At 38.3% G+C, this 25,386-nt stretch overlaps 1 protein-coding gene across 1 annotated transcript; it reads right to left on the reverse strand.

Annotated features, from left to right (window-relative positions):
* Positions 1-24,516: 24,516 nt before the first annotated feature.
* Positions 24,517-25,386, reverse strand: LOC132143287 (uncharacterized). Its single transcript, XM_059553406.1, has 2 exons — positions 25,120-25,386; positions 24,517-24,990 (listed from the first exon to the last, which is right to left on the reverse strand). Exons 1-2 carry the CDS (start codon positions 25,327-25,329, stop codon positions 24,517-24,519), a joined length of 684 nt encoding a protein of 227 aa, XP_059409389.1. The 5' UTR covers positions 25,330-25,386.

Genomic DNA, 25,386 nt, shown 5'->3' on the forward strand with positions numbered 1-25,386 from the left:
AAAAAGGAGAAGTGTCTTCCCAAAGGAGAGAGATAGAAAGAGAGAGAGAGAGAGGGGGAAAGAGAGAAAAAGAGAAAAAGAGAGAAAAAGAGAAAAAGAGAGAAAGAGAGAGCAGAAATGGAGCTGGAATTTCTGTAGTATGTCTATCTTTAATCAATTGCTGTCAGTTAGATTTTAGCCTGCAAAGAATGGATAGCCTTGCACACAATAATTGCAGTTTTAATAAATCGAAACATGCAGCAAAGGTATGAATAAGACATATCTTAATAAGACACGAATAGACATAGGCATTCACACAATTCTTAGAGTCGTGTGGGGATGGATGAGTTCCTGAACTACGGAGGCTGTGGGGATGTCATGGTATACAGCTGTAATACCACAGGTTTGCAATACCTTGGCTGAGGATCTGAGGTGAAGGCAGTTCTAGAAGGAGTTTAACAATTTAAATTTGAATGCATGGAAATAAAATAAAATCAATTCATATAATGTCATATCATTTTAAAAGAGAGAAACAAAGACTTTCAAGATACATTTTGAATATTGGTTTTAATGTGCTATAAAAAAAACGTTCTTATATAACATTAAACTGTTTCTTATGTAATAATTTCCTTGACTGTTTAGCCTATTGTTTTTCTACTGCCTTAAGTATTTACATTAGTTCCCTATTGAACTAGTTCCTTATCCCTGTCGGTCACTACGAGTTATGTCACGACGACATATGAGGTCTTACTTGGGAGCCTGAATCCTTTTTGATTAAGAGAAAATGCGGATGAAATAGGCTAGTGGATTTTGCATACCTGAACCACTCCCCGTGCATATGGGTATAAATAGGCAACAGGTGCATAAACTCGAGTCGAGTGGATAAAAGTCGAGTGGATAAAAAAATCACAGCATTCACCAGGTGATTTCTCTCGTATGCTAGAAAAAGAGGCTGTTCTGGGTGGCGTTACAACACGTTCAACCCTGTTATTTCAGCGATTTCCCTGGGGGTTTCATCTAAAAAAACAGTTTATGATCACGGTCACATTTTAAGGATGCTGCTCTGGCTGTGTCCTCTTAGGTGTGGTTGTTGTCTGGCTTCTACTGACAGCCACGATCATTGTCTTCAGCCGGCTGATGCTTTGGGTAATCTGAGGGTCACAGTGAGATCCTCCCCACATGGTCCGTCCCCGCGGGTCTCTCACTCCTCCCGTAGTGACTGTTCCGTCTGTTTTCCCAGTGATTCATCTGAGCCGTCTCATGGTGGTCTCGGCATCAGGGGATGGGCTGTCATCTTCCAAGGATGAAGACACGGGGAGTCTAGCTCTGATGAGCCAGAATGCGATGCCTTCTGGGCCATCCAGTACGACTTCCCACCGCTGCACAACTGCGGTCATGTCGACTGTTTCTTTGGTGTCACTTGCACAGAGCTTAGGGGCGTGGCTTGCACTGCCCAACCCGTCCTGTTGGTTCATTCGGACAGTCCGACTTGGCCAGGTTACAGCCAGGCAACCTCCCAGGTTCAGCAGGGTCCACGAGACTTCGGCGGCAGTGCGAGATGCCTCTGTTCTGCTGGCAAAGGTTGTAATAAAGCCAAGCCAAGATGGTGTCAGGGTTTTACAGCCCATACTTCATCGTGCCCAAGAAAGATGGTGGCCTTTGACCAATTCTGGTTCAGTGAGTTTTGATTTGGACCCTTCACAAGTTCCCATTCAAGATGCTAATAGAAAAGCCTATCATCAGATACATCTAGCCCCAGAAATGGTTTGCAGTGGTCATTCCTTTAGTTTGCGTTCATGGGGAGTTGTGAGAACAGTTGTACGATCACAGGATCCTTGTGCTCGGCACCTCAGCCAGTTGGGGCTTCGGGTCAACTGGATAAAGAGCAAGCTCTCCCCCCATGCAGAGAATCTCTTTTCTTGGTGTGGAGTTAGACTCAGTGAGTATGATGGCATGTCTCACCAATGAGTGTGCCCAGAATTCCTTCAGAGGCAGGATGGTGGTACCACTGAAACACTTTAAGAGGCTCTTGTGGCATATGGCATCTGCAGCCACAGTCAGGCCACTTAGGATTGCTTCAAATGAGACCACTTCAGCACTGGTTACAATCCAGAGTCCAGAAATGGGCATGGTGCTGTGGTACATTTTGTGTGGCCATCACTCTGACATGTCACCACCCTTTGAGCCCCTGGATGGACCTTGCCTTTCTATGGGCCAGAATGCCCTTAGAACAAGTGTCCTGGCATGTCGTTGTCATGACAGATGCCTCCAGGATGGGCTGAGGGGCTATATGCAATGGGCAGGGAGCCTCTGGGCTCTGGACAGGGCCTCCACTGCCTAGAGTTGCTGGCAGTGCATCTAGCCTTGCGGCAGTTCTGGCCACTCCTGCAAGAAAACCACGTGTTGGTCCGCATAGACATAGACATGTTCTAATTAGGTGCTAGGTGGCGCCTCCCATTATGCAGGGCAGCCGCGGCATTTCAGTGCTGTGTGTTTGTTTGTTTTGCTGTTGTTCGATGTTGTTTTTCTAAATATGCGGTTTAGCTACAATTGTGACATGCTTATGAACATTAGGGGAACAAAGCCTGCCAGCTTGATCCCCGAATTCCTGACTTTTGAGGAGGATATCATTAAGTCAGCGACAAGAGTTAAGTGACGAGCGAGAGGGAGGAGAGCTGGGGCTCTCCACAGGTGGAGGAAGCGGGGACACCGGGTTCCTCTCCCTGCTGTCTGCCTGTCTAACGTGCGCTTTCTCAGTAACAAAATTGAAGAACTTAATCTACTGTTAAGGACCAGCCGAGATTTCCATATGAATTCGGTTTTTGTCTTCACCGAAACCTGGCTGAACATGGACATTACGGATTCAGCGGTGGAATTACCTGGATTTAACTTAATCATAGCTGACTGCGACAAAGGACGAAGTGGGAAGACATCAGGCGGAGGTCTTTGCTGTTATATTAATTTAAATTGGTGCACTGACGTTTCAGTATTATACAAACATTGTTGCCCCTTGTTGGAGTTCCTGGCTATAGACTGCAGGCCATTTTATGCCCCTAGAGAGTTTGCCTCTGTTATATTTGGTTGCGTGTATATTTCACCTAAAGTTAACACACGGGAAGCGCAGTACGTTCTAATGGAGCTGATTATAAACATTGAGGATAAGCACCCTGACTCTGTACTACTTGTTATGGGTGACTTTAATGCATGTCATTTGAAACATGATCTGCCCAAATACAAACAGCTAGTTAGTTGTCCGACTCGGGGAGGAAATATACTGTATAAGTTTTATTCTGTTCACAAAGCAGCATATCGTTCACTTCCCCGTGCCCCTCTTGGGAACTCAGATCATGGTTTAATTCAGATGGTCCCCATCTACAATCAAAAACTAAAACTAGCAAGGGCGGTACAGTATACCTCTAAAAGATGGACGACAGAGGCAATTGGGATGTTACAGGTCTGTTTAGATACCACTGATTGGAAATCCATGCGTGCTTCTTGTGACTCTATGGACTCATATACAGACACTGTGTGTTCATATATTTCATTCTGTGAGCAAGCTTGTATTCCCACCAAAACTCTGGTGAAATATAACAACAACAAACCCTGGTTCACAAAATCCCTCAGGCTGCTCAGGGAAACCAAAGAACAGGCCTACAGAGAAGGAAATGGAGATGAATACAGGCTGGCCAGACAAAAGTTAAATAAAGCCATTAGGAAAGCAAAAAGTGCCTACAAAGTGAATATGGAGGAACAATTTGGCATCAATGACTCCTCTTCAGCTTGGAGGTCGCTGAAGAACTTGACAGGCTATAAAAATAAAAAACAACAAGTCACTCCATCTGTTAAATTGGCCAATGAATTCAATGATTTGAGAAATCTCCATGCCCTCATCCTTTCCCTCCCGGGGGTGTCACACTTAGAGAGGGGGAGAACATTGGCCCTCAAGATCAAGTCACCTCTGATATTGATATTGAAATTGAGGAGAAGGATGTGTATCGGCTATTTAGCCGACAAAATGTAAGGAAAGCGAGTGGCCCTGATGGGATTTCACCTGCCACCCTGAAGTACTGCGATAGTCAGCTAGCTCCAGTTTTTACAGACATTTTTAATCAATCAATTGTTTTATGCAGGGTTCCGAGTTGTTTTAAGTCATCAACCATTATTCCAGTGCCGAAAATCAAAGCTGTGGACCTAAACGACTACAGACCGGTGGCCCTTACATCAGTGGTCATGAAATGTCTGGAGCGGTTGGTTCTGTCACATCTTAAACCTATCACAGCTCCTTATCTTGATCAATTACAGTTTGCTTACAGGGAAAACCGCTCGGTAGATGATGCGGTCAATTTAGGACTGCATTATGCTCTGGACCATCTTGACTCTCCTGGCTCCTATGTAAGGATGTTGTTTGTAGATTTCAGTGCAGCCTTTAACACCATTCTACCCGAGCGACTGTGGGAGAAGCTGTCACTGATGGGAGTGGGACCCTCTATCTGCCGCTGGATTATGGAATTTCTTAGTGACAGACATCAGTATGTGCGGCTTGGCCAGCACATGTCTGATCCTCAGACTACTAACATTGGAGCACCTCAGGGGTGCGTGCTGTCACCATTTCTCTATTCACTGTATACCAATGATTGCACTTCCAAAAATGGTTCCATCAAGCTGAGTAAATTTGCAGACGATACTACATTAGTCGGCCTTATTAAGGGAAATGACGAGTCTGCTTACAGGCAGGAAGTGTCTAAAATTGGTTGCGTGGTGTGATGAGAACAACTTGGAGCTTAATCAGCAAAAGACTGTGGAAATGGTGACAGATTTTCACAGAACACCCGCCTCCCTTCCTCCTCTAACTATCAAGAGCTCTGTTGTGAAGAGGGTGGAGTCAATTAAATTTTTAGGCACTGTTATCACAAATGACTTGAAATGGGAGGAAAACAGTTCCTCCATTCTTAAGAGAGCTCATAGTGGAATGTTTTTTTTGAGACCGTTAGATAAACTAAACGTTTCCAGCTCTGTTCGGTCTAGATTTTACACTGTGGAAAGCCTTCAGCATCCATTACTGTTTGGTTTGCATCTGCATCAGCCCAGGCGAAGGTCAGACTACAGCGTATTGTGCGCACAGCAGAGAGGCTGACTGGACAGAGGCAGCTGTCACTTAACGACCTATATGAGGCCAGAGTCAGGAAGAGGGCGGCTAAAATTGCTGCTGATCAGTCCCATCCAGCAAGTGACATTTTAAGGCTGCTTCCTTCAGGAAGAAGGTACAGAGCAGTGAAGACAAGGACCTCACGCCATCTTAATAGTTTTTTTCCAAGAGCCATTTCTCTTATGAATAGCTGATCTAGCACTATTTTTGGACTATTTTATTATTTGATTTGATTGTTTTAGGCATGTTTTTTGCAGCTATACGCATATATGTTTGTGTGTTGAGTTTGTGTGTTACTGATGGCCGTATCAAATTCCTGTGTATCTGTTGATGCATTTGGCGAATAAAGTGATTCTTATCTTATCTTATCACTGTGACTGTTTTGTACATCAACCGGCAGGAAGGTCTATGAACATGTCGCATGTTACAACTCGCCCACCGAGTTGTGACACCTCCTCTGGAGCCAGACACGGCTCAAATTGCTGCACGCCATCCAAATTCCAGGGGAGCTCAATTTTGCAGCCAACTTGCTCTCATGACAGTTCACATTCCCCGGAGAATGGTGACTCCATCCTCATATGGTCCAGCTGATTTGGAGTCAATTTGGTGAAGCCCAGGTAGACCTGTTTGCTTCCCACTGCCAGCTGTATTATTCCTTGACTGAGGCCCCCCTCGGCATGGATGCACTGGCACACAGCTGGCCTTGGGCTCTACGCAAGTATGTTTTTCCCCCAGTGAGCCTTCTCGCACAGACACTGTGCAAGGTCAGGGAGGGAGGAACAGGTCTTTCTGGTTGTACCTTACTGGCCCACCCAGACATGGTTCCCGGAACTCAGGTTCCTTGTGAAAGCCCCTCCCTGATGCATCCCCCTGAGAAAGGACCTCCATTCAAAGGGGACAGGGAAACAATGGCACCCACGCCTGGTTTTGTGAAACCTCCACGTGTTGCTCCAGGACAAGCGGTAGTAGACACCATCACTCAGGCTACAGCTCCCTCTACAAGGCAAGCCTATGCACTGAAGTGAGTGTGAGAAGACTCTCTCTCACTGAAAAGACCCCCGAAGGAGCACGATAAGAGTCATGCTTTCTTTCCTGCAAGAAAGGTTGGAGAGTAGGCTGTCACCCTCCACCTCAAAAGTGTATGTGGCTGTTGTCACAGCACACCACGATGCAGTTAACAGCCGGTCCCTGGGAAAGCACAATCTCATTATCAAGTTTCTGTGGGGTGCCAGAAGGTTGAATTCTCCTAGGACACCCCTGGTGCCCTCCTGGGATCTCTCTACCATCCTGGCTGGCCTTCAGATAGATCCCTTTGAGCCGCTGGATTCCGTTGAGCTTAAATTCCTGTCCATTAAGACAGTGCTCCTGACTGCGCTCACTTCCATCAAGAGGCTCGTAGACCTCCAAACATTTTTGGTAAGTGAAGAGTGCCTTGTGTTTGGCCCGGCCTAAACACACGTTGTCCTGATATCCCGGTCCTGGCCCAAGGTTCCCACCATGCCTTTCTGTGATCAGGTGGTGAGCTGCAAGCACTGACCCCGGAGGAGGCAGACCAAGCCCTAGCATTGCTGTGTCCTGTAAGAGCGCTTCACATATATGTGGACCAAACCAGCAGCTTTACAAGCTCTGAGCAGCTGTTTGTCTGCTACAGAGATCAGCAGAAAGGAAAGGATGTCTCCAAGCAGAGGTTGGCCCACTGGATAGTGAATGCCATTGCCTTGTTCCTTGTACCAGTTCCAAGGCGAGCCGTGCCCCTAGGGATGAGGGCTCCCTCCTCCCGGAGTGGCCCTTCCTCCTATGTGTTGGTGCACAGTGCCTCAGACATCTTTAGATCTGCATGCTGGGTGACACCGAACACCTTTGCTAGGTACTATAGCCTCCGCATTGAGCCAGTTTATTCCAATGTGTTGGGTAATAGGTAATTGGAGAGAAGGGCCGGTCGGTGTTATGCTTGCTGTGCCATACCTCCCTTACACAGGGATGCGAGTGCCTTTTTCTCCCAGTCAAGTTCCTTGGGCAGCGAATCCTGGTCAAGCATCATCCAACACCCCCCATGTGTATGCTTCCATGGTAAGGTTTCCCTCTCGGTGAACCCATGTCTTCCCTTTGACAAACCATTCTGTCAGGCTCTGCTGGCAGTGGTTCCTCCCTACTCTCAGGTAGGACCTGCCTCAGGGTCCCATTCCATATGTAGTACTCTCCCAGGCATTTCAGTGTCTCCACATGATACCTTCCTCTGTAACGCTCTTCCTTGGAAGGCTCCCTTCCCCATCGTTACTACCAATCTGTAAACAATAAACAGGAAAAGCCTGAAGCACCTTTCACACAAGTCAAAATCCCTTAAGAAATTATTTTCTGTCACAGGAATGGCGGCTTACTTGCGATGTACTCACCTGTGGTCCCTGTGGGCGCCAAGGTCAGCAAATTTGCACTTGGGCGCTGGGATGGTTACAACCTTTGCGTAGAACCTGACAAGCTGCAGATTGTCAACACTTGCAATGCCATAGGGTTGTAAGTGGGTTCAGGTTGTGGGGCTTTCCATAGACCCCATATGCCATCACAACGTAACTCATAGTGACTGACAAATAGGGAATGTTTTGGTTACGTACATAACCCTCATTCCCTTATGGAGGGAACGGAGATGTTATGTCCCCATGCCACAACCTCGAACCATCTCTGGTTGCCAGGGATGAGTTCTTGGCTCCTCAGAGTAAAATCTGATGAGTGGGTGCATCTGTTGCCTATTTATACCCATATGCACGGGGAGTGGCTCAGGTATGCAAAATCCACTAGACAAATTTCATTGGTGTTTTCTCTTAATCAGAGAGGATTCGGGCTCCCAAGTTAGACCACATATGTCGTCACAACATAATGTCTCTGTTCCCTCCATCAGGGAACTATAAATGAACGATACATGGCTCTGCTCTAAGCATGAAAAATACAAGTTTGTGAAAATACTGCCAGTGCTGGTAAAGCAGATGATATACTTAAGATTCAGAAATACCAAAATAATGTGTATACTCCAGACGCAAGCGGCACAACATTTTAAAAGCAAATAGAACCCAGTGATGTTCTCTGCTGTGGATGCAATGCGACGCGAGACAACAAATCCATGACTATAAAATGATGTCCCGTTATATTTCTGACACACTCCAGTGCTCTGATAGAAAAGACAATTGGATTTGCAATGTTCACTTTGTTGCGTCCAGTGTGGTGAAAAGACAAGAAAATATGACTCGTCATATATAGCCCTTCTATTCTCCAGTACAAAGGTGAGTAATGAAACAGAGCAAGTTAAGATGACAAATAGGCTATTTAAGTAGTACTAAGTATGTTAATTTCAAATCATATATCTAATTTTGCAATCAAGGTCATGTCTGACAGGGTGCATGTTCATAAGAGAAGTAAAAATAAAATAAAAATTGTTTACTTAAAAATATGAAGCAGCACAGAATAATAATATCAGCATTAAAATAATCAGAAATGTTTCCTGATCTGCAAATCAGCATATTTAAATAATTTCTGAAGGATCATGTGACACTGAAGACTGGAGAAATGATACTGAAAATTCAGCTTTGACCACAGGAATAAAGTAAAGTAAACATTCAAATAGATATTTTAAATTGACACATTTCACTATTTTATAGTGTTTACTGTATTTTGGGGTGAGCATAAGAGACTTTCTAAAAAAACAACACAAACTAAGAATTTTAGGAAAGAAAGAAAGAAAGAAAGAAAGAAAGAAAGAAAACCTCTGCATGTAATTGTACAGGATGTTCAAAGGAAATGCTTAAAAAACAACATAACTACACAATAAATTATACACAATTACACAATAAGGTTAAAATACTTATACTAAAATGTTAAATTTAACCTTTGTGTTCACTTTTGTTGTTGTCTCTTCAACACCCTACAACAGTGTATAAATAATTAATCTTTTAATAGTTTTTCTGGGGGGAGGCAGTGTTTTTTTTCTCCACAACTATTGATACATAATTATTTGAAACTAATTCGATGAATTATTGAGCAAATCATGTAATTATTTAGTTTAAAGAAATAATTTATTGACAGTCATGTTACTCAATATATCATTACAAAACAACTTATCAGCTCCTTGGAAAGAACATCACCAAACATGATTTACATTTAATTTAACATACAGTGCTCATTTAAACATGTTTTAGATGAGATTTGTAACATTTCATTAAAAAAAAAAACAGTCATCCCTACCAAAACATGAATTGTATTCAAATTATAATCACTTGCACTCAGCTATTTTGTGCATTCAGTCAATATACTACATAGACAGGTATTAGATATATCAAAAGTAAAAAATAACAAATAAAGTTTAAGTAAGAGCAAAAAATTAAATAATAATAAAAATAAATAAAAATTGCTTATTAAAACTGAAACTGAGGCTGAAATGTGTGTGCTTGAAGGCTGGAAACAAAACTTATTGGTTATTGCATGTCAAAAGAAATTCTGTTTAACATTTAATGTGTATGAGATAAAATAAAAATGCTAAAAATAAATAATAATAATAATAATAATAAAATGTACTGAGTACATAAAAATACATATCGAAAGCAGTGTTAATTTTGATTTAGTCTTAGTCTTTATCTTTTTGTCATTTTAGTCATTTGAGTCTTTCATAGTTTTAGACAAGTTTTAGTCGATGGAAAATCTATGCATTTTTGTCAACTTTTAGTCATTATTTCAGTCGAACTGCAGTTACCAACATTTATTTTGATATTTTATATGTAGCTTTCAAACAAAAATAGACAAAATCAATTAAACTTATGAGAAATTTGCATCAAGGATTGAATTGGTAAAAACTTGAATAAATTATGACATTTTAAATTTTTGAGTCAAGTCAAGTCACCTTTATTTATATAGCGCTTTAAACAAAATACATTGCGTCAAACTAACTGAACAACATTCATTAGGAAAACAGTGTGTCAATAATACAAAATGACAGTTAAAGGCAGTTCATCATTGAATTCAGTGATGTCATCTCTGTTCAGTTTAAATAGTGTCTGTGCATTTATTTGCAATCAAGTAAATGATATCGCTGTAGATGAAGTGACCCCAACTAAGCAAGCCAGAGGTGACAGCGGCAAGGAACCGAAACTCCATCGGTGACAGAATGGAGAAAAAACCTTGGGAGAAACCAGGCTCAGTTGGGGGGCCAGTTCTCCTCTGACCAGACGAAACCAGCAGTTTAATTCCAGGCTGCAGCAAAGTCAGATTGTGCAGAAGAATCATCTGTTTCCTGTGGTCTTGTCCCGGTGGTCATCTGAGACAAGGTCTTTTCAGGGGATCTGTATCTGGGGCTCTAGTTGTCCTGGTCTCCGCTGTCTTTCAGGGCTTTAGAGGTCCTTTCTAGGTGCAGATCCACCATCTGGTCTGGATACGTACTGGATCCGGGTGACTGCAGTGACCCTCTGATCTGGATACAGACTGGAACTGGTGGCTATGGTGACCTCGGGATAAGAGAGAAACAGACAAATATTAGCGTAGATGCCATTCTTCTAATGATGTAGCAAGTACATCAGGTGTTATGGGAAGTGTTCCCGGTTCCGGTTTACCTAATTAATGCAGCCTAAAAATCCTTTGACGGATTTGGATATTAAAAGCATATTAGTATGCTATGTGTAAGCCAGGTTAAAAAGATTGGTCTTTAATCTAGATTTAAACTGCAAGAGTGTGTCTGCCTCCTGAAAAATGTTAGGTAGGTTATTCCAGAGTTTAGGCGCCAAATAGGAAAAAGATCTGCCGGCCGCAGTTGATTTTGATATTCTAGGGATTATCAAATTGCCTGAGTTTTGAGAACATAGTGGACGTAGAGGATTATAATGTAAAAGGAGCTCATTCAAATACTGAGGTGCTAAACCATTCAGGGGTTTATAAGTAATAAGCAATATTTTAAAATCTATATGATGTTTGATAGGGAGCCAGTGCTGTGTTGACAGGACCGGGCTAATTATGGTCATACTTCCTGGTTCTAGTAAGAACCCTTGCTGCTGGATTTTGGACTAGCTGTAGTTTGTTTACTAAGCATGCAGAACAACCACCCAATAAAGCATTACAATAATCCAACCTTGAGGTCATAAATGCATGGATTAACATTTCTGCATTTGACATTGAGAGCATAGGCCGTAATTTAGATATATTTTTGAGATGGAAAAATGCAGTTTTACAAATGCTAGAATCATGGCTTTCTAAGGAAAGATTGCGATCAAATAGCACACCTAGGTTCCTAACTGATGATGAAGAATTGACAGAGCAGCCATCAAGTCTTAGACAGTGTTCTAGGTTATTACATGCAGAGTTTTTAGGTCCTATAATTAACACCTCTGTTTTTTCAGAATTTAGCAGTAAGAAATTACTCGCCATCCAGTTTTTTATATCGACTATGCATTCCATTAGTTTTTCAAATTGGTGTGTTTCACCGGGCCGCGAAGAAATATATAGAGCCGAGTATCATCAGCATAACAGTGAAAGCTAACACCATGGTTCCTGATGATATCTCCCAAGGGTAACATATAAAGCGTGAAGAGTAGCGGCCCTAGTACTGAGCCTTGAGGTACTCCATACTGCATCGATATGATCGATATGATACCTCTTCATTCACTGCTACGAACTTATGGCGATCATATAAGTATGATTTAAACCATGCTAATGCACTTCCATTAATGCCAACAAAGTGTTCAAGTCTATGCAAAAGAATGTTGTGGTCAATTGTGTCAAATGAAGCACTAAGATCCAATAGAACTAACAGAGAGATACAACCATGATCAGATGATAAGAGCAGGTCATTTCTAAGGAGAGCAGTCTCAGTACTATTATACGGTCTAAATCCTGACTGGAAATCCTCAAATATACAATTTTTCTCTAAAAAGTGGTATATTTACCACTAAACTATCCCTTTAACAGTAGTGAAAAGGGAGCAACTTATACAAATTATATTTGTTCATATATAATATAGATAATTATTATAATTTATAAATTTTGAAAAAGAAGCACAAAATAAGACAAATATGAAAGAGATACAAATTAACAAATAATTTTTCAGATACCAAATATTCCATACATTTGTCAGTTGTGATGTTAAATTAAGCTTGCAACATGTCGGGAAACTTAGAGCTCATATATTATCCTCTCAAATTTTATAATTTACTGAGTCATGAAAAAGTCTACTTTTGTCATATATTTCCCCCTTTTTTGCTGCAAGATGTTTGCTCAGTCTAGATTTTTTTATTTACTTAATTTAAGATTTTACTTAAATCTGCACTAACAATGGGTTCCTGTCACGTATCACACATGTGCACTTCAATAAGCCGACAGAAAGTGGAGTAAGAGGCAAAAAACTACCTGTTGTGACCGGTGTATACGTTTGCCGTTTATGACCTTACTCCAATAAAAGAAAACGTTTTGGGAAACGCTCCACAGACTGCATTGGTTTTAGCGTATGGGTCTGTCACGTGATTAAGGAACACCTCGACCCGAAAGACTCATGAGATGAACTAATCAATTCTCTTTCCGGCTCACACTGCATTGGTTTTAGCGTATCGGTCTGTCACGTAATTAAAACTGCAAAGCGTAAGCGAAATCTGTGGCAATGCATTCAGAATCCACGATTAGCGGAAAAAAAATCTTTGAAAAACATTAACAAACAATGAAGCATATTTGAAGAGCCTGTTAAAGGGTTGGTTCACCCAAAAATGAAAATTATGTCATTAATAACTCACCCTCATGTCGTTCCAAACCAGTAAGACCTCCATTTATCTTCGGAACACAGTTTAAGGGAAAGTCGTGGCCTAATGGTTAGAGAGTTGGACTTGCAATCGAAGGGTTGTGAGTTCGAGTCTCGGGCCGGCAGGAATTGTAGGTGGGGGGAGTGCATGTACAGTGCTCTCTCCACCTTCAATACCACGACTTAGGTGCCTTTGAGCAAGGCCCTGAACCCCCAACTGCTCCCCGGGCGCCGTAGCATAAATAGCTGCCCACTGCTCTGGGTGTGTGTTCACAGTGTGTGTTATCACTGCTCTGTGTGTGTGCACTTTGGATGGGTTAAATGCAGAGCACAAATTCTGAGTATGGGTCACCATACTTGGCTGAATGTCACGTCACTTTCACTTTCACTTTGCAGCGTTGATTGTTTGATTTCATACATATTTCATACAGATTTCATATATATATGTATATATATATATATATATATACGTATATATATATATATATATATATATATATATACGTATATATATATGTATATATACGTATATATGTATATATATATGTATATATATATATATATATACGTATATATATATATATGTATATATATATATATATATACGTATATATATATATATACATATATACATGTGTATATATATATACATGTGTATATATATATACATGTATATGTATATATACATATACATGTATATATATATATATGTATATATATATATATATATATATATATATATATACATATATGTATATATACAACCCGAATTCCGGAAAAGTTGGGACGTTTTTTAAATTTTAATAAAATGAAAACTAAAAGACTTTCAAATCACATGAGCCAATATTTTATTCACAATAGAACATAGAAAACATAGCAAATGTTTAAACTGAGAAAGTTTACAATTTTATGCACAAAATGAGCTAATTTCAATTTTGATTTCTGCTACAGGTCTCAAAATAGTTGGGACGAGGCATGTTTACCATGGTGTAGCATCTCCTTTTCTTTTCAAAACAGTTTGAAGACGTCTGGGCATTGAGGCTATGAGTTGCTGGAGTTTTGCTGTTGGAATTTGGTCCCATACTTGCCTTATATAGATTTCCAGCTGCTGAAGAGTTCGTGGTCGTCTTTGACGTATTTTTCGTTTAATGATGCGCCAAATGTTCTCTATAGGTGAAAGATCTGGACTGCAGGCAGGCCAGGTTAGCACCCGGACTCTTCTACGACGAAGCCATGCTGTTGTTATAGCTGCAGTATGTGGGTTTGCATTGTCCTGCTGAAATAAACAAGGCCTTCCCTGAAATAGACGTTGTTTGGAGAGAAGCATATGTTGCTCTAAAACCTTTATATACCTTTCAGCATTCACAGAGCCTTCCAAAACATGCAAGCTGCCCATACCGTATGCACTTATGCACCCCCATACCATCAGAAATGCTGGCTTTTGAACTGAACGCTGATAACATGCTGGAAGGTCTCCCTCCTCTTTAGCCCGGAGGACACGGCGTCCGTGATTTCCAACAAGAATGTCAAATTTGGACTCGTCTGACCATAAAACACTATTCCACTTTGAAATAGTCCATTTTAAATGAGCCTTGGCCCACAGGACACGACGGCTCTTCTGGCCCATGTTCACATATGGCTTCCTTTTTGCATGATAGAGCTTTAGTTGGCATCTGCTGATGGCACGGCGGATTGTGTTTACCGACAGTGGTTTCTGAAAGTATTCCTGGGCCCATTTAGTAATGTCATTGACACAATCATGCCGATGAGTGATGCAGTGTCGTCTGAGAGCCCGAAGACCACGGGCATCCAATAAAGGTCTCCGGCCTTGTCCCTTACGCACAGAGATTTCTCCAGTTTCTCTGAATCTTTTGATGATGTTATGCACTGTAGATGATGAGATTTGCAAAGCCTTTGCAATTTGACGTTGAGGAACATTGTTTTTAAAGTTTTCCACAACTTTTTTACGCAGTCTTTCACAGATTGGAGAGCCTCTGCCCATCTTTACTTCTGAGAGACTCTGCTTCTCTAAGACAAAGCTTTTATAGCTAATCATGTTACAGACCTGATATCAATTAACTTAATTAATCACTAGATGTTCTCCCAGCTGAATCTTTTCAAAACTGCTTGCTTTTTTAGCCATTTGTTGCCCCCGTGCCAACTTTTTTGAGACCTGTAGCAGGCATTAAATTTTAAATGAGCTAATTAAGATAAAAAGTGTAAAATTTCTCAGTTTAAACATTTGCTACGTTATCTATGTTCTATTGTGAATAAAATATTGGCTCATGTGATTTGAAATTCCTTTAGTTTTCATTTTATTAAAATTTAAAAAAAGTCCCAACTTTTCCGGAATTCGGGTTGTATATATATATACATATATGTATATATATATATACATATATGTATATATACATATACATATATGTATATATATATATATATATATACATATATGTATATATATATATATATACATTATATATATATATATATATATATATATATATATATATATATAAATAAAAGGAATAATTGACTCCGGGCCATTGAATTATTAGAAAAATAATGCACACCCAAGGTCGTGATGAGGCCAGGACACGAAGCAGAGTAGTATAAATTATATTAAATATAATAATAAGTGATAGTCTACACACTTGGAATTTTGCACCTGCTTGTTACTTATTTACTAAGAACATTTACTGTTATTTTCCAGAATTACATAATTTCTTTTATTTATTTTATTTAATTACAGTTCATTAAATTATTATTCCTGTCATTCTATTTTTAAATACAAATTCAGGTCATGTGTGTTCAATTCATGAATTAAAACCAGTTCTTCAAAAATGCACACATTTACATACACACACTGAAAAAAGGTGTAGGATTTACTTTGAAACAACTTTCTAATAAATTTTCCAAATAATTACAAAGAAACAGCAAGCCTCACATTGCATCAAATGTAAAACTCTGTAGAAAGTACAAAGACTGAAATAGAAATTTCTTGAAAACATAAGCTATATTATTAGCTACTTATATTTAATAAATGAAATGCAGTTAAATTAAATGTAATGGATACATGACGATCTGAAAGGAAATATGATGATCCGTGGAGGAAAAACAGAAAACATGAAAAGAGCAAGAGTGCAGTTTTTTTTTAAGTGGCAGAAAGTGGTTGTAAAATATCTCATCACTCTTTCTGGGGCGCCATCTGAATTAACACCAAAAAGCCATGGTGTGACCAGCCCTGGACTGAGCCTAATCAAAATCTAGAGGTTCTGTAAGTGAGAGCGAGCCTGGTCACTACACGCCTGAGAAAGAGAGCGAGAAAGAGAGGAGTGAAATACATGAAGTGGACAGGACCCTAGAGATACAGTTCTCTCTCGTCTTGTCATGATGCAGCATGGTGGCTCTCTTAGTTGTCAGCTCTGTGGCCAGCCCTATTTACACATTTATACACACCTGCTTATTTATTTATTTACTGCCATGACAGAGAGCCACTCAACCGTCTACTCTACACACAAACACACTCATCACAGTGTTTTAAAAGGCCAAAGCAAAGCGAGAAGGTCTTACGGCACTCCGGGATGAAAAAACAGGGTGGCGGGTGCATTCAAGAGGCTAACAGTTTTAATGGGTGGCAGGCAGGAGAAGAGTAAAGAGTGACTAAATGATCAGTCATGTCTCTGGGTGAAAGGGACTGTGGTCTCTGCTAAAGCTCTACAGTCCTGTCTCTAAAATAAGAAGGAATAATGACACAATGGTGGGAAGGTACAAATGGGCCAAAATTGTGTGTGTGAGAGAGATAATTTATGGAGAAAAATAAAAAAATAAATAAATTGGAAACAATCTATTGCAAAGTTGTAAACTACAAATGCCAAGAGACATAAAGAGTTGCTTTGGCATCAATTATTTTGTATTTTAAGGATTAAAAGGTTCACCTCATTGTCATTAAGTACTTACATGGCTGGGGTGTGAGGGGTTATGTAGTATTATGGTAATATTAAAATACTGAGTAATCACATTTCTTTCTTTCTTTCTTTCTTTCTTTCTTTCTTTCTTTCTTTCTATGTAGCACCTCTGTCTCGTTTTCAGATGTGATTCATTGCAGACTTCTGCTCATCAGTATTGTACTGCATTCAAGCCCTTGTTCCCTGATTGTAAACATTCATGTTCTACAACAGCTTGCGCCATCAATACATGTCCCTTGACTAATAGGACACAAATGTTTTTGCTTCCTCTTGGAGCTCTGGCATTGGAATCAGATGGCAGACAGCTTTCTAGATCATCCCTCATGAGGTCATTACATTGCAACATTATCAAAAGCATGTAGGGACAATGATGTTGGATGTGCTATAGACAGTATGGCATGCGTCACAGCATGTCATTTAGGTTGGTATTGAACCCCCCCCGATCATTTATCTGTGAGGGCTACACCTTTCTCGGTGTGGGAAACCCCCTGTGTGTACCATGAAGTGGACTGGTCCATGTGTCAAAGAGGAATAATTGATGACAGGCGTGTGAGTGAGTAAACCTAATCAGGAGCTCCAGGGACATGCACCAGTGAATCTTACATGCAGAATAAGAAAGCATCACAATTTGTGTGTCGATCTCTCTCTGTCTCCGGTTGCTTCCTTTTAAAGTTTTTAACACTATGCTGTGAATTTATAGTTAATGAATGGAAATTCTGGAGTGTTTGTGAGTTAGTGTGGATGTTTATTTACCAAAGTATATTAATTAAATAACACATAAATATCTAAATAAAAAAGTATTAGCAATTAATGGAAAAGCAAAATCGATAATGGGTAATAAGAGATCCAGTAATCCAAGAGTGGAAGGCTCTTGGATGTCTTGTCATGGTATTTTGTGTGTATTTTTCAATATATGTATGTATATACTCTGTAAAAATATTCCATAAAATACACGGTAAAAAAAACCATCACAAAGCTCATCACAAGCAGCTTTTAAATACAACCCGAATTCCGGAAAAGTTGGGACGTTTATTGTGAATAAAATATTGGCTCATGTGATTTGAAATTCCTTTAATTTTCATTTTATTAAAATTTAAAAAACGTCCCAACTTTTCTGGAATTCGGGTTGTAATAAGATACATAGAAGGTGCAGAGTGTCATTCACACAGACACTAAATACCATCATGGTGAGACTCATTAAACTGAAATATGCAATAAACATTAATTGAAACAACATTATATGTAACATACAACCTTAGTAAACATAAAAGATAAGAAAAAAATAAGAAGAAACAGTTATTTCAAAGAAAAAAATATCAAATTCAAACAAATATGAAATGCAACGCAGAGAATTCTGCGTATGTACGTTTACGGTTTTTCTCTGTAAAGTTTACAGGAAATTATGGTTAACCATTTAACAGGTTTGTACTGTAGCATTTTCACAGTTTTTTTACTGTTAAAATCACAGTAATTTTTTTAACAGTATATGTATATATGTGTGTGTGTGTGTGTGTGTGTAATACTGGCCTTCAGTCATAAAAAAAGATGCCATTGAACAAATATTGTAAAAAAAAAAAAAATGTCTTTATTGATTGTGAAATTATTGCAATATAAAAGTATATTTAAAAACTTTATTGTTAGGTGGGATTAATCGCAATTAATTTCAGAAAAAGGTGTGATTAATTTGTTATTTTTTTTAATCGATTGACTGCTCTAATATATATATATATATATATATATATATATATATATATATATATATATATATATATATATATATATATATATATATATGTTGTGCCAGGGGTTGCACGACTACTGATTTCTACTAGTCGATTTTTAATAAAAAAAAATACTCGAGTTACTCGACTACTTGTGGTTCATGCTACTGTAAATGAAAAGACATTAAATTGTTATATATTTATTTATTTATTCATTTTTTATCAATAAACACTTATTAATTCATAGCCTTATGCAACAATTACATATGTAAATTTTATTGTAAAAAACGTGTACATATGTAAAAAACTTTATAATTATGACATTACATATTTAAATTTTCATGTAACATCCAGTATTTGTATTTGTATTTGTGTCTGTAACAATCACAACATTTTTCATATCTGCATTCGGATACAACGTTGTACAGTACTTGATAAGACCATTATGGCTATATATATATATATTTTTTCATAGTTATCACTGAACAAGTATGCAGTGTTAAACTAAAATAATTATTAATTTCTAAAATAATATTTATCATGTAAGCAGAGAGATGTCATGAAAAACTTTTAGTGATCATTTGAACATGACTGAATCAATTCAATGTTTACATTTTCATTACATTAACTCTTTAAGCGAGTCTTAATGTTTAGTGAACTTCACTAAACAAATGTGCGTGTGCCGCGCAAACCAGCAAAAGACAAAGATGCAAACATGTAGGCCAAATAGAAAATTTATCCATATCTAAGTTGATTATTAGCCTGCTAATCTCTTTTTTAGAGACTGATGCGCAACGCGGCTGTTTGATTGGTGAGCGAGCTTTGCTTAATCCATTAAGCCTAAGGTTTAAATATTGCCTTTTAAATATATACAATAGAACTTGTATGATGTATTATTATAGGTGATATTACTCTTGCCAAGCTCTGATTTCTGAGAGATGCACGGAGAGAAAACAGCAATGCTGTGTTTGATTTGCGCTCTTTTCACTCATAAAGTTTACATTCATTCACTTCACACTCATGACTTTAGAGGTCTCTGTATAATATTGCGCTGATCCCCTGGCTCAGCTGTTATCTAGCAAACTCTGGACTGTGCCAGCTTCAGCCGAGTATTCAGGCAGAATTATTCCTTGTCTGTTTTTCGTTTTTGAAGCTATTATCCGTGCCATTCGGAATAAGGTATTCCGATTCAGGCACACTCTTATTTACATATTTTAATTTTACATGCAACATATATAAGGTCATAGAAAGTAACAGCTACACGCAATATCTAATCCTAAAATTCATGTCGTACTTGCAAACACTTTGTACGCATTATGGTTTTTGCATGCTCGAGTAGTCGATTGTTTCCGACATCGCCGACTAGTCGTTGAAGTAGTCGATCACTCGGCTACTCGACTAGTCTATGCAAGCCCTACTGCACAGTGACAGTTTAAATGTTTTACAACATGTTTTAGAAATAAAAAATAAATAATAGTATTTTTTGTTTTGTTTGCTTGTTTGTTTGTTTTGTATGTGTGTGTGTGTTTTCCGGATTAGGTGACATTCTGGAGCTGCACAGGATACTTATGATAAGTATACATACTTGAGCCAAAAGAGTGCCATGACCAGTAAATGGGCAAATTTGACCTCTGTTGTTTAAATGGAAAATCTGAAGATTTGAGTGCTATCTCCATTCTGTCAGTGTCGAGGACATTCACAAGAGATTTCCTTAACATCATTGTCAAGTGCAACAAAAGAAACAAATAAGATGTACGTTGAGTTCAGAATAGCATACTTTTCATACAATGTCTGTCATATCTTTATATCACAGAAATAGTAAAAATAGTATACAAGAATACTATTTCCATATTTAACTTTTATTTTGAAACTCAAAAGGCCACATATTAATTAAGTAATTTGTTTCAAGTCTGCCTACATTAAAATATTTTTATTCTGAATCCTGGGATAAGCTCAGTTATCTAGGCTGTGACTCTGGGGATCATCAGTCATTTCTTGAACATATTCATAAATTATGTGTGTAGAAAGCTATAGACAGGTTTAAAAACTGAATGATGGTCTAAAAGTTGTTGAGTCTAGAAAAGCTATGTCGAGAAGAGGTCAAGGGGCATGACATAGAGATAAAAACACACACACACACACACACACAACCCTAAATTTTCAGCATTGATGGAGTTCAAGCATTGCTTGAACACAGAGGTTCTGTGGGATAAAGAGGGTAACAGTAATTCTGATAACTGTGTGATGGGGTGAATGGCAGAATCGGCATTCCAAATGAACCATGTGCAGAAGTGAGCCAGGTTGAAGGATTTGTTTTATTGCTTTTTTATCTGTTCCTAAGTGTAACATACACATGCCCCATGAGTGAACCAAAAAAAGTTAGGGTACTAAATCCCCACTTTAAGAAGGACAACAAGAAAATGTATGTTTTTAATTCTCTCTTAGTCCTTTGCTTTGGCTGGTTACAATGGAATACTGAAACACTGCACTATCAATGGCATTTGGATCATGTGTGGCTCTTCAGTTCAGGGGACCTTCACTTTCTCTCTCGTTCTCTAGACAAGTGAAAGGTTGTTTATGCATGGTGTCATATGATGTCTTGTGGCCCTTTGCATCTTCCAGCAGAATAGAACAGTGACAGTTCTGTCTGGCTGCCATCTGATCGACATGCTGTCTTCAAGTCACATGAAGAGCACACCAATATCCCACTCATTCATTCACTTGTGTGTACAGTATGTGTGTAAAATGGGGGGGGGGATTGTTTATTTAACAGGTTTACCACACCATATTAAATGAGATGTAAGTTGTAAATGAGTTAGCACTTTTCCACTGTGGATGAAAAATGAAATGAGAAAATGGCATTATGATAATTGTTTCAAAAAGAGAACCCTTATTTTTAGAAGGGCTCAAAGAAGCAAGGATTTTTCCAAGCATAAAAAAAAACCTTATCTCAGCATTAGGTGAGCATCATTGTGGAGGGGAGAGATTACAATCACTCTGCTCAGAGGCATACTGACTTCCTACTGCCATATTGATCTGCCTACCCTTTATTTATTTATTGATTTATTGATTGATTTTGTTTTTATTCTCATGTTTTTATTTCTAAGGTTATTTTTTTATTTCTTTTTATTTTATCAGAAAACTTATCAGATGTCTAATTGTACTAGTTGTCAAGTAGATGTTTACAGTTTTTTTTTATTGCTAAACGACAGTGGAGCTACATGTGCAAAACTCTAACTACAGTCTGCACTACCAACAGTCACCTGAGCTAAACAGTTCACATCACCTGCAAAACTCATTCCAAGCAACACAACTCTTAACACATGGCTCAGAACAGGCTCAGTGCAGCCAAACACTACGCACAACCCTATGGAATTACATTTGTTTCAATAATAATGAATGAAACTTTATAAAACTGAACGTAGCTTTTTCAGACACTATCAAAAATATGCCATTACAAAAGAAGAAAAACACAATGAAAATGAAAAAAAAATGAACTCAGTCACACAAATGTAACATGCTCTTCAAATATGCTTTTTCAAATATGATTTTTTTTTCTTCTTTTGTAATGGCATATTTTTGTTTCTGGAAAAGTTACGTTCAGTTTTATAAAGTTTCGTTCATTATTATTGAAGCAAATGTAATTCCATACAACCCTCACTGAGATAACACACACTGTCATTCAGAACACACTGAGAGGAAAAACACTAGCATCAAACACCAATACAGAAATTACTAACTTTTCATCTTTACAGTTTGAACAATTTCTGTGACTTCATACAAAGTCATATTTTCTTCAAAGAAAGGAGGGACATTCTTTCACATGATTTATTTACGTTTTTAGAACATAATTATTTACAGTTTTTTACAATCGCTATGACAGTTTTTTTCAGTACCTTTAACAAGTTTCCTAAACTCTTAACACAGTTAGCACAACATCCGTCTTTGTAGGCTATACAATTAACACATTTCTTGTTGCTTTAATACAAAATGCATACAGTTAACACCAATTTAAAATGCTTGAACTTCTTTTACACACAAGCTCAACCAAAACCAAAACAATGTAATTTTACAGTCAAATTTACAAATGCTTTCACACTGTATGTCAGAACAGATAACATCATGTTCAGAGACTAACTTACAAATGTAGAAGTTTGGGCAGATTAGATCACATTAATTTATTTACTTTTTATTCTACTGTGGCTTTTTCTGTTCTGTAAATTTAGTATTTTCACATAATTACATAAATTATAAATACAGCTTTTCTCAGTCGCTTTGGTAAAAAACAAAACAACTCGTACAAATAGCAAAACACCATGGATTACCTGCAAAAGCCAGTCTCCTGCTCAAAATCCCTAGTTTATCTCTCAAAAATAAATATCTGTGTCAATGAACATATCAGTGCCATCAGAATGACAAGTCCTTGTGTCATAGTTTACGGATAAGACAGTCAAATTGCTTAATCATGTTGTCAATATAACAGTGTACTCAGAAGGGATGTTCTGATGTAAACTATGGCAACATTTTGGATGACAGTTACTGTATTACAGTTTTTCTTAGTCACTTTGGTGCATTTCTCAAATCAGAAATGAAATTCTCAAAACTACTTGTACAACCTCCACATCATCTAGTCATTTATACACATCATATAACAAGTTTCTCATTCTTTTGAACAAGTTGCGATTGCTTTTGTACATTCATGCAATTGATTATGCACATTTATCTGCGGTTTCCTACATTATCAGTTGCTAATGTCATGCCGCTCAAAATGTATTATATAGTTTTCTGTGCAATAGTCTTTCCCCTCAAAACATCTAGTCTTTAGTTCATCGTATAAGTCATTAAATGCAAAATGGTTAATCTAGTTGTCATAAACTGCCAAGCACACTTTTTATTTTTATTTGTACAAATTATTATTAGACTTTTTGTCAATTTGGCATGAATTGTGCAAGTGAATATTTACTAATGAAGGGAATGTAGATGATAAACCAATGATAAACCATTTCTTTGAAATAGCTCAAAGGTTCATCTCATGAATCTTCAGTTGGAGGGCTTATACTGTATAGACAGAGGACAACACAAGAGTTACATATTTAAAAAAAATGAATTATGTTCATCTTTGTGCCCATATTTATTTTTCCTTTTCTATATCATAATGGCATTGTAAAGGTGTTTTTTTTTTTGTTGTTGTTGTTGTTGTTTTTACAGTTTTTCTCAATTGCTTTGGCACATTTTTCGAAACAGTCTTAACATTCTCTAAACTGTGAGTTCAAATGTCACAACTGTTTGCAGGAACTTCAAAACTTTATAGCATGTCTGCAAAATGTAGTTACTCACCCAAAACATTTACTTCATGCTTCAAAACCTAGTTATTGTGTCAATAATTTGGCCAAGTCCACCAAAATCTAAAGTATTTTTGTCATTGTGTGACCCACACTGGTCAAAATGTTTAGTTGTTTTTTCACCACAACAGTCAACCATGAAAATTAAGGGTTTAAACAAAAATCTCATATTTGTTGAGAAAAGTCAATAGTATGTAGAAAAAAAAAAGTCTATGAACATTTGTATTTTTACAGTGTTTATTTTTGTACTTCATGTGTATATACACAATACAAGTGCATTTACTGTACATGTAAAGTAACTGACAAGAGTAACAATATTTCACTTTACATTTCATATTTGTGTATTACCACAAATACACAAACAACAAATAACATTCATGGGAAAAAAAAACAAAAACAAATTATTCTTGGTGGACATCTTGTCGCTCACGTTGGTCAGGCCAAAGATTTTCATCAACATCACATCTGATGTTTTCCATTGCCACACACCGTGGAAAAAAATCTCCTTGAATGCCGCACCCATCCCCTGCAATGGTCAGCTGTGATGTCCTCACATGCAGCATTCATGGCATCCATCAAAGAGATCTGATTTTGTGGTCTATGATCATACACTTTCCACCTCCATGCTGAAAAAAACTGCTACTTCTATTGGATTTATGAATGGAGAGTATGGTGGAAGGAATTCCACTGTTATCCTTTCATGTGCAGCAAACCAGTCCCTAACACTGTTGGTTCGGTGGAAGCTGACATTATCCCAGACAATAACATAATTAGGCAAATGTGGTCTAACTAAACCTCTTTCTTGTTCTGGAATCAGGTCTCTGTAAAGTGCATTTAGGAAGGCCAGGAGAAGTTGGGTATTATAGGGCCCAATGTGTGGAATATGTGTGCTCACACCGTTCTCTGAAATGGCAGCACACATTGTAATATTGGCCCCACGTTGGCCTGGTGTGTCAATTGTGGCTCGGTGTCCAATGAGATTGTGACCACGTCTCCGGCCTTTGGACAGATTAAACCCAGCCTCGTCCACCAAAACAAGAATGTGGGTCGTTTCATGTACTTCTAACTCCATGATTCTCTATGAAGAAACACAGAAAAAAATTTAACAGTAAATGTATTTTCTTATGGGTTTCTGAAACTTACAGTAAAGTAATACAGGCATCTTAGAAAAACAGGAAAACTCACTAAGTGCACACCAATGGTTTACCTGGACATACTGGTACCACAACGCCTTGACTCTTTCACTGTTCCTCTCAAATGGCACCTTATAGAGCTGTTTCATAGTCATCTGATGTCTTTTTAAAAGTCTGTCTATGGTGGAAATGCTGACAGAATTTATATTTGCAAAGACATTATTGTCATTTATGATTGCACTTTGGATCTCTCTTAGCCTGATGGAATTGTTGGCTATGACCATGTTGCAAATTTCTTGTTCTTGCAGTTGGTTAAATACTGCTGCTCTGCCACCAGCGCG

Source organism: Carassius carassius, chromosome 7, assembly GCF_963082965.1.
Source record: "Carassius carassius chromosome 7, fCarCar2.1, whole genome shotgun sequence".
Lineage (NCBI taxonomy): Eukaryota > Metazoa > Chordata > Actinopteri > Cypriniformes > Cyprinidae > Carassius > Carassius carassius.